Source organism: Odocoileus virginianus, chromosome 3 (genome assembly GCF_023699985.2).
Source record: "Odocoileus virginianus isolate 20LAN1187 ecotype Illinois chromosome 3, Ovbor_1.2, whole genome shotgun sequence".
Classification (NCBI taxonomy): domain Eukaryota; kingdom Metazoa; phylum Chordata; class Mammalia; order Artiodactyla; family Cervidae; genus Odocoileus; species Odocoileus virginianus.
In genome coordinates, this window is record NC_069676.1 from 37898446 (window position 1) to 37915555 (window position 17110).

Here is a 17110-nt window from a genome sequence, read left to right on the forward strand (position 1 = left end):
ACAAAACATTTCACTGTTATTGTGAGAATTTGCATGTTGCTCTATTATTCTGATGGCCAAAGAAGGGTTAGAAAACTTGTTGAAGTATGACATACATTTTTCATTTATATAAACCAGTGATTGTGACAATAGTTTCCATGAAAGTGTAAGATAAACAAAATGAAAACTAGGCATTCAGAAAAAAAATCTTGTAGCTTTAATATATACAGAAAATACGTAAAAATTTAAACTAAGAAAAATTTCAGGCATCGGCATGTGCAAGCAACTCTTGATTTAATTATATAATCTTTCCATTAAAAATAGATTGTTGAATACTTTGATTGCCTAAAAGAGTGCTGCTAATGATTTAATCTGCATATCAGTCAGCTGGGGATCTTGTTGCAATGAATAGTCTTATTCAAGAGGCTGTGGTTAGATCTGTATTTCTTAACAGGTTCCCAGGTTACTCTGATACTTCTAGCGTACTAAGTACAGAAAAAGAAGGCAAGCAGTAGGCAATCAGGTAGAGACCACTTGTCGTGAAAAATTTTATAGACTATTAGTCTTTCAGCACTCCTGTCATCCTTTGTGTTACTAAACTATATCAGAATTATTAAAAATTGTGAAGCATCTCTATTAACACAGAAAGATGAACATAATAATAGAAACATATTTTCTTCCCCACTTTCCACTTTTCTGTTGCTCCAAAATGCACTAGTACATGCTGAAATGATTATCTGCTTGAATATTTTATAAAAACCTAAGAAATTTATTTTATCAGGTTAGCTATTCAATACTTGTATTTTCCAATTCTAAATCTTTCCTTCCTTCATGTTACCTTTCTTAATATTGAAAATTATGTAAAATATCTAAAAATCTTAAATTATCTAATATTTTCTTGATTTATTTCTAAAGAAATTCTCTATATGTGTTTACATCTATATGTAAACATTCATGTTTAAGAATAGTGTTTGGCTCATTATATTTATTTAACAAATGTTTATTGATCAAACTATTTTAAAGTATAAAATGATATATTTATGATAGACAACCACATGGAGTAACACTGCCTTAGAAACAATTTTTGGCTTGTATTAATAGTTACTATTAAGGTGTAGATTTTTTAAAAATTTGCCAAACAATTGCATAGAACTAACCAGCCAATTTTCCCACTGTAAGTGCTTGTGAGTAGGAACTTCGTGTATTTATCTCCTTATCACTATAGCTTTGCAACAAGGTATTCTTAAACACTAGTTACTAAATATCTATTTCAGTTGAATTCAAACCAAAATGTGAAGTGCAAAAATATCCACATTAGGTATCATCAATTTTATAATATAATTTTCAATATTTACTCTTTGCATATGTAATGTGATAATCCATTCTAGCTTTTTCATATTAATTGATCTCTCAAACCTCCTGGGTATGTCTGGCCAAGAACAATCTCTTTCTTTCCAGAAATTTTCTGAAGGCTTTCTTCACATCTTTGTTTCTTAGGGTGTATACAAGAGGATTTAAAAGTGGGGTGACCACACAATAGAATACTGAGACTGCTTTACCCATGGTAGAATTGTGCTTGGCTGGAGGGCGAACATAGGCAAAGATAATGGTGCCGTAATAGATGGTAACTACAGTGAGGTGGGAGGCGCAGGTGGAGAAAGTTTTCTTCCGAGCCTCTCGGGAAGATAGCTTGATAATTGTGACCACAATGTGTCCATAGGAAGACATAGTGAGAAGAAAAGAACTTAGAATCACAACAGAGGTACATGTGTAACCCAAGGCCTCCACCAAGAATGTGTCTGAGCAGGAGAGTTGAAAAATTGGCTCTGAGTCACAGAAGAAATGATTGATCTTTTGAGAGCCACAGAAATTTAAATAAGAGACAAGCACAGTAGGTAGAACAGGGGCAATGAAGCCCCCAATCCAAGATCCAACTGAAAACTGCAGGCATACCTGGAGACTCATGAGGAATGCGTACCTTAGAGGGCTGCAGATGGCCAGGTATCGATCATAGGCCATCACAGCCAACAGGATGCACTCTGTGGCCCCCATAGAGAAAAAAAAGTAGTATTGGGTTATACAACCAGCAACGGAGATGGTAACAACCTGTGAGAGACAAGTGGCCAGCAATTTAGGCACTGTGGCTGTTGTGTACCAGATCTCCAGAAATGACAAATTTCCTAAGAAAATATACATGGGTGTTTGAAGTGTGGAATCCATGAGAACAATGAAGATGATGAGGGTGTTTCCCATGAGAGAGAGCAGATATACAGTGAGAAACATCACAAATAATGCAAGCCTCAGATAGAGAACACCAGAAAATCCCAGAAAAATAAACTCTGTCACTCTTGTTTGATTTGCCACATTCATATCTCATTGTCTCTAACCTGGAATGAAATAGCAAAGCCAAAATATGAACAAGAAAGTAATATTATATTTTTCTTTCTTTCATGATAATAATGCATCCTTAAGAAAAATTAAAAATTAATGATGGGAAAAACATAATTGGCGTCTTCAATTTGACATGATTTAGTTTATTTGATTTCGGAAATAAATCAGAAAGAACAGTAGTCTAATAATCCACTTTACAAATGAAGAAACTAAAGAAGCAAATTATTTTTCTAGTTGTATAGTTTTAAGTGGTGGGGCACGTATTGTACCGGGTAGGTTGTTTTAGTAAAGCACAGTTGGGATAAAATATTAACTATGGCTATTCAAAGATAATAACATTTCCCCATCTCTGAGGACTTCATATAGTAAACATTAGAAGATAGTGAAGAAATCAACAACATGCAAATCCGAGGCCAATGGTTGGAGGTGGTCAGTCTCAGAATAGAACTCCTGGGCCATACAAGTGTCCATATGAAGACAAAGTACTGGCTACATTTTTACACTTATGAACTCTGTTATATGCTGTCAATTGGGGTTTGGTGGGAGACTGGTAAATGAACAATTCTGTTTCCAGAACACAAAACAAAGAGCAGGAATTTCAACACCTATGGAAAAGCATTTGTTCATACTGTTTTAGGTGTTCTAACCTTAGCTTGTTTATTTCAAAAACCATTGCATTCACAAATTCTCATGCATTGTTTAAAAATAGTTTAAAAAATTATTAAAATCACACATTGTTTTGCTGAAAGTTTTCACTTTCATCTCAGGTTCAAAGGATTTGTTAACAAAATAAGCCACTCATTATATAGAAATAAATAATACAAATATTTATTAGAGAATTATCTAGCTTACTTTCAACATACTAACATTAAAAGAAGGAGAAATAGAGCAGAGGATTCATCACCACACCACACTGGGTTTTGACCAACATCCAGACTTAAACAGCACTGGGAAGTCCTGTGTCACAGCACATCTGGAGTCCCAACTGGAATAAGATTACAGGCAGTGTGTCTGCTACATGGGTGAGGCTTCAAAGATTGCAGCTTGGGGTTCCGGCTTATAATACCAGGATTCAAACTGATACCATCATCAATCTGTGACCAAATTGCAAGCCTGGTTTCATTTTAAAGCTGGTGGTTCGTCATGTAAAACTTAGAACATTGCTAAACTTAGGGCTTGGTTTGCCAGGCCCCCTCCAGGGGCTCAACAATCTCAAGATTCCTCCCCCATTTTATCTAAGGTGCTGCAAGTCTTGCACTCACAGCAGGCAGTCACTCAGTCATTCCCAGTCAGGGCGGTGTCCAGGCTGGTTAGAAGAAAGGCCAGAGGCCTGCTCTGCTTTGTCTCTGAAGCCCAAACAAGATTGTCTATTTAATCTCCCTAACAACACATCCATTCATCTTTCAATGTCCCTAGTGTTTGTTTCCATAAGTTGGCTATGGTAAAGAACACTTACTATGAGATATATCTACCTAACAAATGTTTAAATATACAATACAGTATTTATGACTATACTTAAACCTTTATGTTCTTACAATTTTTTTTTAAAAGGAAATTTTGTTTTTAGAGAAACAATGTTTTTCAATAGTTATATTTTTATATACACGTGCTTTAGTACCAAAATATACAGATGATAAATGCAGATTATGATAAAAAATTGAATACCAATAATACAAATGTTCTTATATATGTAAAACATATTTTATAGTGTTTAAAGAAGTTCTGGTGGTGAAAATACAGATAATATAGATCACAATGAAAACAACAGCTGAATGTAACATGACAGCAATATGGTTCATATCTAGAGATTTCTGCATTAAACCTTTATGAACATTTTGAATCATAAATCTTTATATAGAAATGTGTATAGGGTTTATGCCACAGTATTTATGTTCTCTGTGGTGTACTGTTGATAAAGTACCCTTTCTCAAGATAAAAAAAAAGCTTTTAGTTAGACCTTGTTAAATGGCTAAGTTAGGTTAGTATGGTCAAGGGATAGTTTAAGAGTCTTACCCAACCTTCAGTTTTAGTTTCCCAAAAAGTTTAATCTTTTTTTGCCATTTTCATCTGATTAACAAAAATAAAATTGTACTTTTTGAAGGTGTAACACTATTTTGAAAAATATGAGTAACAATTGACCTATAATTTATAATTTGAGGAAACCATTTAGAGAAAAGAACTGGGACAGACTTTTAAAAATATATTTGCTGAGTCTGATTCTCTGATTCCAGAAGAAAAATATTAAAATATATATTATTCGTGTCCAGACCAAGTGTCCAAAGTATATCTTATTGCCATTATCTATATAGTCAATGGCATGGTACTTAGTCATGCTAAAAGATATCAATCATTATTTCTCCTAGCATTATTATCTCTATTCTAGTACTAACAAGAAAAGGAAAACAATTTGGAAAGAATATAAATAGAGTTTTGACAAGAAAATCAGATCAGTGCCATACCCCAAAGCAAATACCTTTTCTTTTTCTGAAAGATATCACAGTTATTTTAGTCTGCCTTTAGAAAATCAGGGTTATACACTCTCTAGCTATGTATAATCTTAGCAAAAACTTGATATAGAAAAATATAATTTTAAGTTATTTAGCATTTTTATACAAATTAAATATTTAAATATAAGGAGAAATATATTATTTATTTAAAGTTTTCATTTATAAGATACATGCTAAATGAATTTCTGAGGTTGATTATTGCCTCAGATTACAGAAATAATGAAATTGCAAAAGCACTGCTATGTTACTCTCTAGACAAGTGAGAAATAACACAGATTATATCTTGCCAGGTATACTCACATCCAATATTTTGTTTGATTAGTTTTCAGGAATGGAATATTATTAATTGTGTATTCCTCAAATGTTCCTTTTCAACATAGCTATGAACTAGAGCACACTATTTTCAATTATTTTGTAAGGGAAATAAGCAAAGGGATCTCCTCCCTGCTGTCATTCGACATGGCACATCCCTATGCTTTAGATAAATGCAAAATTCCTTTTGTGTTTTTCTCCCCTCAGTTTATTTTTCCCTGTGGCAGGATGTAGGGAAAAGCACGGTCAGAGATTCCCCTGTGAGAAGTATTGCGACTTCATCAGTCTTAAGCCTTGGAGATATATCTTCTACTTTGGGAATTTCACAACTATCTTCTGAGGGCTTTCCCAGGGTCAGGGTCAGAATACTCTTCCCTAGAGGCCAAAGGAAGAACAAAGCAATTGCGGTAGCATTAGAAGTATCTCCACAGGAACTGAAGAAATAATCTACTAAGTGGCTTCATTAACTAACACTATCCTTCAAAATATAGTTTCAGAATTGTGTCTCTTGATATTTCGGCCACCGCAAAAGATCAATTCAGTTCAGTCGCTCAGTCGTATCTGACTCTATGACCCCATGCACTGCCTCGCGCCCACACATGGAAGATACTATTCTCTAATATGAATAGGAAAAACTAGGTTAGCATTGAGAACTCTTTATTTACAATAGAAAATTACACAACCAGTGACACAAACAAAAACAGCAGCAACACTGACTTTAACTCTTCTAAAAAGCCTTTACTGGCTGTATATGAATAATAAAGCTGACCAGTATAATAGGTATAAATATTGTGTCATTTTTCAGAGGTTTGTATTACAGAATTTTTCTGTGTGTTTTTTTCTTCTTTTTTTATAACTGTTGAATTCAAATAGATTTTTGTCAAAATATTAGCTAAATACAAACTACAGTGATTTAAAACAAGCACATGTATTGACCACACAAAATTTTTTTAAAGTAAAAAAATAAATTAGAATATTACCTAAACAAATGTTCTACTGCTGCTGCTAAGTCACTTCAGTGGTGTCCAGCTCTGTGCAACCCCATGGACAACAGCCCACCAGGCTCCTCTGTCCACAGGATTCTCTAGGCAAGAATCCCCCAAGGAGTGGGTTGCCATCTCCTTCTCACAATGTTCTACTAGAGCCTTCAAAAATTGAAAGAAAATCAGAAAGCCCTGGAAACTGGGAGAAAATAATCTCTGAGTTACCATGTTATAATAGGATGATGTCTAATGTTTAAAAAAAAAATAATAAAGAATACAAAGCAGAAAAAAAAAAAACCCTAAAGGAAAAAAAAAAATTCAGATAACATTCGTAGCAAAGCCCAGTATTTGAAATACCTAATGAGATAGGGTTGCAAAGAGTTGGACATGACTGAAGTGACTTAGCACACACACACTGAGATTTTAAAAGAACTACCTAAAACTATGCTAAAATTGCTAAACCAAACTCTGGGAAAAATAAAGGAAAATCTGTAAAATAAAAGATAAATATGAAAAAGGATGAAAAATTATGAAAGTGAATAAAAAAAACATAGATTTGAACAGAATGACTAAATGAAAAATTTAGCAGAACAATTCAAGAGCAGGTTTAAGTAGGTACAGTAGCAGAGCATGAAGATAGGCAAACGTTAAGTGAATCTGAAAAACTGAATTAAATAAAAATTTAGAATAATTGGAGCTTAAGAAAACTCTGGAATACTATCTAGTGGCCCAGATTATACTTTATATGTATCTAATAAGGATAAAAGACAGAGAAAATGGCAAAATAAATAAATAAATACTTGGGGAAAAAGAGGACATAATTTCTTATATTTGATGAAATATATGAATCTAAAAACACAAGAAATTTAGGTATTTGAGCAAGACACAACCAAAGAGATTCACAAGACACACTTTAATCAAGTGCAGAAAGACAAAGACTGATTCCAGAAAGCCACAAGTGAGAAGTGAATTGTCACCTACAAGGGATTCTCTGTAAGATTAACAATCAAATTTTCACAAAAAATCATGGAGGATGGAAGGCAATTGAATAACGTTTTTTCAAACGTTGAAAGAGAAAACCTGTCAAACTAGAATTTCATATCCTGTAATACTGGCTTTAAAAATGAGGAAGAAATTAAGACATCCTAAATAAATAAAAGTTGAGAGATTTTATTACTACTAGACTTGTTACATGAAAAGCCAAAGTGAATTTTCTGATTGAACTGAAAGGAAATTGGACATAAATAAATACAGTGCAGAGAAATTTGAAAAATATAAAAAAGTCACATACCTGTGCACATGAATAAAAGAAACATGACCACTACTGTGTTTTTAGTGACCAATTGCAATTTTTATTTTCTACATATTTTCAAAGAAAAATGCTAAAAAATGAATTAACAGTTTTATCCACACAATATACAAAAATGTAGTTTGAAACAATAATAGCAAAAAAGTGAATGTGGAAATGTATAGAAGTAGAATATTTAATATTGAAATTAATTTTGCATAAATTCAAATTTGAATGCTATAATATTTAATGAGAAACTTAACCTCCAAATTAGCAACAAAGGAAATATCAATAAAATATATACAAAAGAAATTAAAAAGGATATTAATTCAGTTTTCTAAAAAAATTAAACATAAATAAAAGCAGTTTTGAAGAGAGGAATTATAAGAGAGTGGACTAAACATACTAAAAAAGAGCAATTGGCATATATAAGTCTTTTTATCAATTATTACATTGTATATTGATGGCAAACTAGATGTCAACAGACAAGATGAAACAGTATTTTTTAAATTATCCTTTTATATGTTATATATAAAGCATTTATTTTAGATGCAAAATTACAAATAGGATGAAAGTAAAATGATAGAAAATGTATTTCATACAAAAAGGAATCAAAACAGAATTGAACTCTTTAAATTAATTTTGATAATTAAAAGACAAATATGTTAAAAGAACAAAAGTCTTTATATGTTAATAAACTATCAATTCAAAAAGAAACTGCAACAATTATATACATATTTCTGCTACAAAAGAAAACCTTAAGCTAAATGACACAAACTTGGACAGAAAGAAGAAATAGACAATTCTGCACTGTAAGTGGGGACTTCATTACCTCACTTTTAATGGTACAATAGATAGAGAATTTCAACAACAACAACAAAGAACAATAAAAATTAGAGGGGTCATACAGCTCAATACATCATCTAGATATAACTAAAATATATAGAACAATCTAACAATAGAAATTAACATTCTTTTCAAGTGCACACAGAAAAATCTCTGAAATGGACCATATGGTAGATTACAAAATAAGTCTCAATAAATTGAAAACATATTAATATTGTACATATACCTTCTTCAATCACAATTAAATAAATCTGAAAATAAATTACAAAGGTAAATTAGAAAATTCACATTATAAATAACCATGGGTCAAATAGGATTACATTAAAAAGATAAAATATTTAGAGATGAATGAATAAAAACAAAGCATATCTAAACTTTTGAGATGTAGTAGAGGCAGTTCTTAGAAGAAAATTTATATCTATTAATGCCTACGGTAAAATGAAGAATGTTCTCAAATCAACACTGCAATTTAAATTTTTGCAAAAATAGAATAAGAAGGAAATGAGCCCAAGGCTATTAAAAACCCAAGGAAGAGCATATTAAATGGTAGAAAATAAGAAAACAATGTAAAATAATCTAGAGAATTAATAAAACCAAAAGTTGTCTCTTTGAAAAGATAAAATGAATAAATTTTCAGTTAACCTGAGTAAGAGAGAAGCCACATATATATGAAATTCAGAAGTCAAAATGATAGCATCAATACTATCCTTGGAAATCAGCACAATTCTATAAAGCAGTCAGTTATCCTTCAATTAAAAAGCAAATAAATGTTTATAAGAGAATACTACAAACGATTTTATGGATGGATCAATAGTCTTCATGAAATGAAGAAATTTCTAAAGCACCAAAATTAACTCAATTTTTAAGGAAAAATATTATGATTATGGCAAGTAAAGAGATTAATTCAATATTCAAAATTTAAATCAAATTAAAATACAGTACTAGATAGTTTTACTGATGAATTCTAGAAAGTATTTGCCAAAAAATAAGTTAACATCACTTATTCTCAAGTACACTCAAGGATGTCTGACTCTAGGTGAATAATCACACCATTGTGGTTATCTGGGTCTTTAAATCTTTCTTGTATAGATCTTCTGTGCATTCTTGCCATCTATTCTTAATATCTTCTGCTTCTGTTAGGTCCATACTGTTTCTATCTTTTATTGGGCCCATCTTTGCATGAAATGCAAACCACAGACTGAAACCATAATTACATAAAACTAACCAATCTAATCACATGGACCACAGTCTTGTATAACTCAATGAAACTAAGCCATGATGTGTAGGGCCACCCAAGATGGCTGGGTCATGTTGGAGAGTTCTGGCAAAATGTGGTCCACTGGAGAAGGGAATGCAAACCACTTCTGTATTCTTGCCTTGAGAATCCCATGAACAGTATGAAAAGGCAAAAAGATAGGACACTGAAAGATGAATTCCCTAGGTCGGTAGGTACCCAATATGCTACTGGAGATCAGTGGAGAAATAACTCCAGAAAGAATGAAGAGATGGAGCCAAAGCAAAAACAACACCCAGTTGTGGGTATGACTGGTGATGGAAGCAAGGTCTGATGATGTAAAGAGCAATATTGCATAGGAACCTAGAATGTTAGGTCCACGAATCAAGGCAAATTGGAAGTGGTCAAACAGGAGATGGCAAGAGTGAATGTTAACATTTTAGGAATCAGGGAACTAAAATGGACTGGAATGGGTGAATTTAAATCAGATGACCATTATATCTACTACTGTGAGCAAGAATCCCTTAGAAGAAATGGAGTAGCCAGCATAGTCAACAAAAGAATCCAAAATGCAGTACTTGGATGCAATCTCAAAAATAACAGAATGATCTCTATTCATCTCCAAGGCAAACCACTCAATATCATGGTAATCCAAGTCTATGACCCAACCAGTAATGCTGAAGAAGCTGAAGCTGAATGGTTCTATGAAGACTTATAAGACCTTTTAGAACTAACACCCCAAACAGATGATATTTTCATTATAGGGGATTGGAATGCAAAAGTAGGAAGTAAAAAAAATACCTGGAATAACAGGCAAATTTGGCCTTGGACTACAGAACAAAGCAGGACAAAGTCTAATAGATTTGCCAACAGAATGTACGGTCATAGCAAACGCCCTTTTCCAACAACACAAGAGAAGACTTTACACATGACATGATTTTGGTCAACAACAAAATCAGATTGATTATATTCTTTGCAGCCAAAGATGGAGAAGCTTTATATAGTCAGCAAAAACAAGACCAGGAGCTGATTATGGCTCAGATCTAGAGCTCCTTATTGCCAAATTCAGACCTAAACTTAAGAAAACAGGAACATCCCATAAACCATTCAGGTATGACCTAAATCAAATGCCTAATGATTATACAGTGGAAGTGAGAAATAGATTTAAGGGACTAGATCTGATAGACACAATGCCTGATGAACTATGGACAGAGGTTAGTGACATTGTACAGGAAACAAGGATCAAGACCACCTCCAAGAAAAAGAAATGTAAAAAAGTAAAATGGCTGTCTGAGGAGGCTTTACAAATAGCTGCAAAAAGAAGAGAAGTGAAAAACAAAGGAGAAAAGGAATGATATACCCATTTGAATACAGAGTTCCGAAGAATAGCAAGGAGAGATAATAATTTTCCTAAGTGATCAGTGCAAAGAAATAGATGAAAACAAAAGAATGGGAAAGACTAGAGATCTCTTCAAGACAATTGGAGATACCAAGGGAACATTTCATGCAAAGATGGGCTCAATAAAGGACATAAATGATATGGACCTAACAGAAGCAGAAGATATTCTGTGCAGCAAGAACACACAGAAGAACTATACAAAAATGATCTTCATGAACCAGATAATCAGGATGATGTGATCACTCACCTAGAGCCAGACATCCGGGAATGCCAAGTCAAGTGGGCCGTAGGAAGCATCACTATGAACAAAGCTAGTGGAGGTATGGAATTCCAGTTGAGCTATTTCAAATCCTAACAGCATCAGAACATGTATATTATCTAGGGTGAAACAGATCACCAGCCCAGGTTGGATGCATGAGACAAGTGCTCTGGCCTGGTGCACTGGGGAGACCCAGAGGAATTGGGTGGAGAGGGAGGTGGGAGGGGAAATCGGGATGGGGAATACATGTAAATCCACAGCTGATTCATGTCAATGTATGACAAAAACCACTACAATATTGTAAAGTAATTAGCCTCCAACTAATAAAAATAAATGGGGAAAAAAATCCTAAAAGATGATGCTGTGAAAATGCTGCACTCAAACATGTCAGCAAATTTGGAAAACTCAGCAGTGGCCACAGGACTGGAAAAGTTCAGTCTTCATTCCAATCCCAAAGTAAGGCAATGCCAAAGAATACTCAGACTAACACACAATTGCACTCATCTCCCATACTATGAAAGCAATGCTCAAAATTCTTCAAGCCAGGCGTCAACAATATGTAAACCATGAACTTCCAGATGTTCAAGGTGGTTTTAGAAAGAGCAGAGGAATCAGATATCAAATTTCCAACATCCTCTGGATTATCAAAAAAACAAGAGAGTTCCAGAAAAACATCTATTCCTGCTTTATTGACTATGCCAAAGCCTTTGACTGTGTGGATCACAACAAACTGCGGAAAATTCTGAAACAGATGGGGATACCAGACAACATGACCTGCCTCTTGAGAAATCTGTATGCAGGTCAGGAAGCAACAGTTAGAACTGGACATGGAAAAACAGACTGGTTCCAAATAGGAGAAGGAGTACGTCAAGGCTGTATATTGTCACCCTGCTTATTTAACTTAAATGCAGAGTACATCATGAAGAACGCAGGGCTGGATGAAGCGCAAGCTGGAATCAAGATTGCCGGGAGGAATATCAACAATCTCAGCTATGCAGATGACATTGCCCTTATGGCAGAGGGTGAAGAAGAACTAAAGAGCCTCTTGATGAAAGTGAAAGAAGAGAGTGAAAAAATTGGCTTAAAGCTCAACATTCAGAAAACTAAGATCATGGCATCAGGTGCCATCACTTCATGGCAGATAGATGGGAAAACAGTGGAAACAGTGGCAGACTTTATTTTTTGGGGCTCCAAAATCAGTGCAGATGGTGACTGCAACCATGAAATTAAAAGAGGCTTAGTCCTTGGAAGGAAATTTATGATCAACCTAGACAGCATATTGAAAAGCAGAGATATTACTTTGTCAACAAAGTTCCATCTAGTCAAGGTTATGGTTTTTCCAGTAGTCATGTATGGATATGAGAGTTGGACTATAAAGAAAGCTGAATGCCGACAAATTGATCCTTTTGAAATGTGGTGATGAAGAAGACTCTTGAGAGTTCCTTGGACTGCAAGGAGATCAAACAAGTCAATCTTAAAGGAAATCAATCCTGAATATTCATTGGAAAGAATGATGCTGAAGATGAAGCTCCAATACTTTGGCTGCCTGGTGTGAAGAACTGACTTATTGGAAAAGATCCCAGTGATGGGAAAGATTGAAGGCAAGAGGAGAAGGGGATGACAGAAGATGAGATTGTTGGATGGCATCACCGACTCAATGGACATGAGCTTGAGCAAGCTCCAGGAATTGGTGATGCACAGGGAAGCCTGGTTTGCTGTAGTCCATGGGTCACAAAGAGTCAGCCACAACTAAACGACTGAACTGAATCCTCAAGCATTTCCAAAAATTACAAATAAACCAACACTCTCCAACTCATTTTATGAAACTAGCATTACCTTATTTTAAAAGCCAGTTAAAGACATTACAAGAAAAAAAATTCAAAGCAACATCTGTAATGAATATGGAAGCAGAGACTCAAGTTTGATCCCTGGGTCAGGAAGATCTGCTGGAGTAGGAAACGGCATCCCACTCTAGTATTATTGCCTGGAAAATTCCACGGGCAGAGGAGCCTGGCAGTCTGCAGTCCATGGAATAACAAAGAGTAGGACATGACTAAGTATGTATGCAAGCAAAACTCCTCAGCCTAATATTCCTAAATTGAAACAAAATCTTCCACACAATGTTAGCAAACTGAGTCTGAAAGCAATATGACCAGGTAGGAATTTTTTTTTTTTAAAGTGAGTATAGTTTAATATAAGGAAGTAAATTAACACAATAATTCTCCACATAAAAAATGGGCAGAGATAAATCACATGATACAAAAAAATGCAGCAAATATTCAACACAATCCATTTTTTTAAATGCTGAAAGTGAAAAGTGAAAGTGAAGCCGCTCAGTCGTGTCCGACTCTTCGCGATCCCATGGACTGTAGCCTACCAGGCATCTCTGTCCATGGGATTTTCCAGGCAAGAGTACTGGATGGGGTGCCATTGCCTTCTCCGACTACAAAACTAGGAATAGATGGCAATATTTTGATTATGATAAAGGACATTTATGAAAACTCATAGTTAACATCATAATTAATGATGAAAGAACAAATCTTTCAGCCTTTTTCTTTACTAACTCACATTTGCTCCTGGTATGACTTATTCTTGTCTCATAGACTCTGGTAGAAAAGGATAGCTGAAAGTTGTTTGGTGCTCCTCTGAAGCACTCAACTCTGCCACAGGTTTGAGTATCTGACACTTTATTCTATTTAGATGTTTAAGAGTAACCTCAAGCATAAGATGGGCTTCCCACGTGGTGCTAGTGGTAAAGAACCTGCCTACCTTGCAGGAAACATAAGAGACATGGGTTCAATCCCAGAGTTGGGAAGATCCCTTGGAGAAAGGCACACAACTGAGTCCAGTATTCTTGCCTGGAGAATCCCATGGACAGAAGAGCCTGGCATGCTACAGTTCATAGGGTTGCAAAGAATCAGACATGACTCAGGTGACTTAGCAGACATGCATGCAAGCATAATATGATCAAAGTCAAATCCCTTTATTTCACATGATACAGATTTGACCTTCCCTACCATTCTCAGAAAGCACAACTGAATCCTTGCTTAACATACCCTTAGGACTCCTTCTTGTTTCTCACATCATTTTCATTTCTCAAAATACATGGTAAGAGGAGGATATGCAGAAATTTTCTACCCAGTTGAAACCATCTGCCGCAGATTGGGAGTGCTTGAACCCATGTTCTGTGACTTGAACCTGACCAAAATTCTGCTTGGGACTTGAACCCACCTGGACAGACTAGAACCCATCCAAAACCCACAATCTTCCAAAGGAAATCACAGACCTAGTAAATTTAGGACCTAATGAAGCTCAGGATTTTGATGTCTCATCACAGAAAAATTTCAGTGAGAGACAAAGTAATAGGTAAACAGTGATTTTATTCAGAAATAAACACACTCCACAGGGTATGGGCATCCTAAAGGGTGAGTGCGGCTGACATGAAATATAACATGGTTAGTTTCTATGGACAGGGTAATTTCATAGGCTGGTGAGTGAGAGGATTATTCCAACTATTTGGAGGAAGTGGTAGAGATTTCCAGGAATTGGGTAGTGAAGGTGATGCAATTCCAGGTAAGCTATTTCAAATCCTAAAAGATGATGCTGTTAAAGTGCCACAGTCACTATACCAGCAAATCTGGAAAACTCAACAGTGGCCACAAGGACTGGAAAATGTCAGTTTTGATTCCAATCCCAAAGAAGGGCAATGCCAAAGAATGTTCAAATTACTGCACAGTTGTACTCAATTCAGATGTTAGCAAGTTATTGCTCAAAATCCTTTAAGCTAGGCTTCAACAGTATGTGAACTGAGAACTTCCAGATGTACAAGATGAACTTAGAAAATGTATAGGAACCAGAGATCAAACTGGCAACATCCACTGGAACATAGAAAAAGTAAGAGAATTCCAGAAAAACATCTACTTCTGCTTCATTGACTATGCTAAAGCCTTTGACTGTGTGGATCACAACAAACTGTGGAAAATTCTTAAAGATAAAGAATATCAGACAACCTGACCTGCCTCCTGAGAAATCTGTATGCAGGTCAAGAAGCAACATTTAGAACTGGACACGGAACAACAGACTGGTTCCAAACTGGGAAAGGAGTACATCACGCTGTATATTGTCACCCTGCTTATTTAACTTACATGCGGAGTACATTATGCAAAATGCCAGGCTGGATGAAGCTCAATCTGGAATAAAGTTTCCTGGGAGCAATATCAATAACCTCAAATAGGATGAGGTTGATGACATCACCTTAATGGTGGCATAAACTGAAGAGGAACTAAAGAGCTTCCTGATGAAGGTAAAAAAAGAGTGTGAAAAAGCTGGCTTAAAACTCAACATTCAAAAAACTAAGATCATAGCCTCCAGTTCCATCACTTCATGGCAAATAGATGGGAAAACAATGACAGACTTTATTTTCTTAGGCTTCAAAATCAGTGCAGACAGTGATTGTATCCATGAAACTAAAAGACACTTGCCCCTTGAAAGAAAAATTGCGATCGACCTAGACAGCATATTAAAAAGCAGAGACATCACTGTGCCAACCAAGGTCCATGTAGTCAAAGCTATGGTTTTTCCAGTCGACATGTACGAATGTGAGAGTTGGACCATAAAGAAGGCTAAACATCTAAGAACTGATGCTTTAGAACTGTGCTACTGGAGAAGACTCTTGAGAGTCCCTTGGACCACAAAGAGATCAAACCAGCCAATCCTAAAGGCAATCCACCCTGAATGTTCACTGAAAGGACCAATGCTGAAGTTGAAGCTCCAATACTTTGGCCACCTGGTGCAAAGAGCCAACTCATCGGAAAAGGCTCTGATGCTGGGAAAGATTGAAGGCAGGAGGAGAAGAGGATGACAGAGGATGAGATAGTTGGATGGCATCACTGACTCAATGGACATGAGTTTGAGCAAATCCCATGAGATAATTAAGAACAGGGAAGACTGTCATGCTGCAGTCCATGGGGTTACAAACAGTTGGACATGACTGAGTGACTGAACAACAACTAACACTCTTTGGTCTTTTGATAGTGCCTTGGAACTGCAGGAAGTGAGGATGAACTAAAAAACCTCTTGATGAAAGTGAAAGAGGAGAGTGAAAAAGTTGGCTTAACACTCAACATTCAGAAAACTAAGATGATGCCATCTAGTCCCATCACTTCATGGCAAATAGATGGGGAAACAGTGGAGACAGTGTCAGACTTTATTTTTCTGGGCTCCATAATCAGTGCAGATGGTGATTGCAGCCATGAAATTAAAGGACGCTTACTCCTTGGAAGGAAAGTTATGACCAACCTAGACAGCATATTAAAAAGCAGAGACATTACTTTGCCAACAAAGGTCCATCTGGTCAAGGCTATGGTTTTTCCAGTGGTCAAGTATGGATGTGAGAGTTGGACTGTAAAGAAAGCTGAGCACCAAAAAAATAGATGCTTTTGAGCTATGGTGTTGGAGAAGACTCTTGAGAGTCCCTTGGACTGCAAGGAGATCCAACCAGTCCATCCTAAAGGAGATCAATCCTAGGTGTCCATTGGAAGGACTGATGCTGAAGCTGAAACTCCAGTATTTTGGCCACCTCATGCAAAGAGTTGACTCATTGGAAAAGACCTGATGCTGGGAAGGATTGAGGGCAAGAGGAGAAAGGGACGACAGAGGATGAGATGGCTGGATGGCATCACCAACTAGATGGGCATGAATTTGAGATACTCTGGGAGTTAGTGATGGACAAGGAGGCCTGGTGTGCTGCTATTCATGGGGTCGCAAAATGTCAGACACGAGTGAGCAACTGAACCGAACTGAACTGAACTGGAACTGTCATGGAGACTCTGGGTGTGTCATTTAGTTTGCTGATTGAGGATCAAGGTCTAGCTGAAATTGACTTGTCTGCCATCTTGGACCCATTTAATTCT

The 17110-nt window shown here is 35.8% G+C and overlaps 1 protein-coding gene across 1 annotated transcript; it reads right to left on the bottom strand.

Moving 5' to 3' along the window:
- Window positions 1-1389: 1389 nt before the first annotated feature.
- Window positions 1390-2349, bottom strand: LOC110151068 (olfactory receptor 6F1-like). Its single transcript, XM_020914308.2, has one exon. The coding sequence runs from the start codon at window positions 2347-2349 to the stop codon at window positions 1390-1392; it is 960 nt and encodes a 319-aa protein (XP_020769967.2).
- Window positions 2350-17110: the final 14761 nt, after the last annotated feature.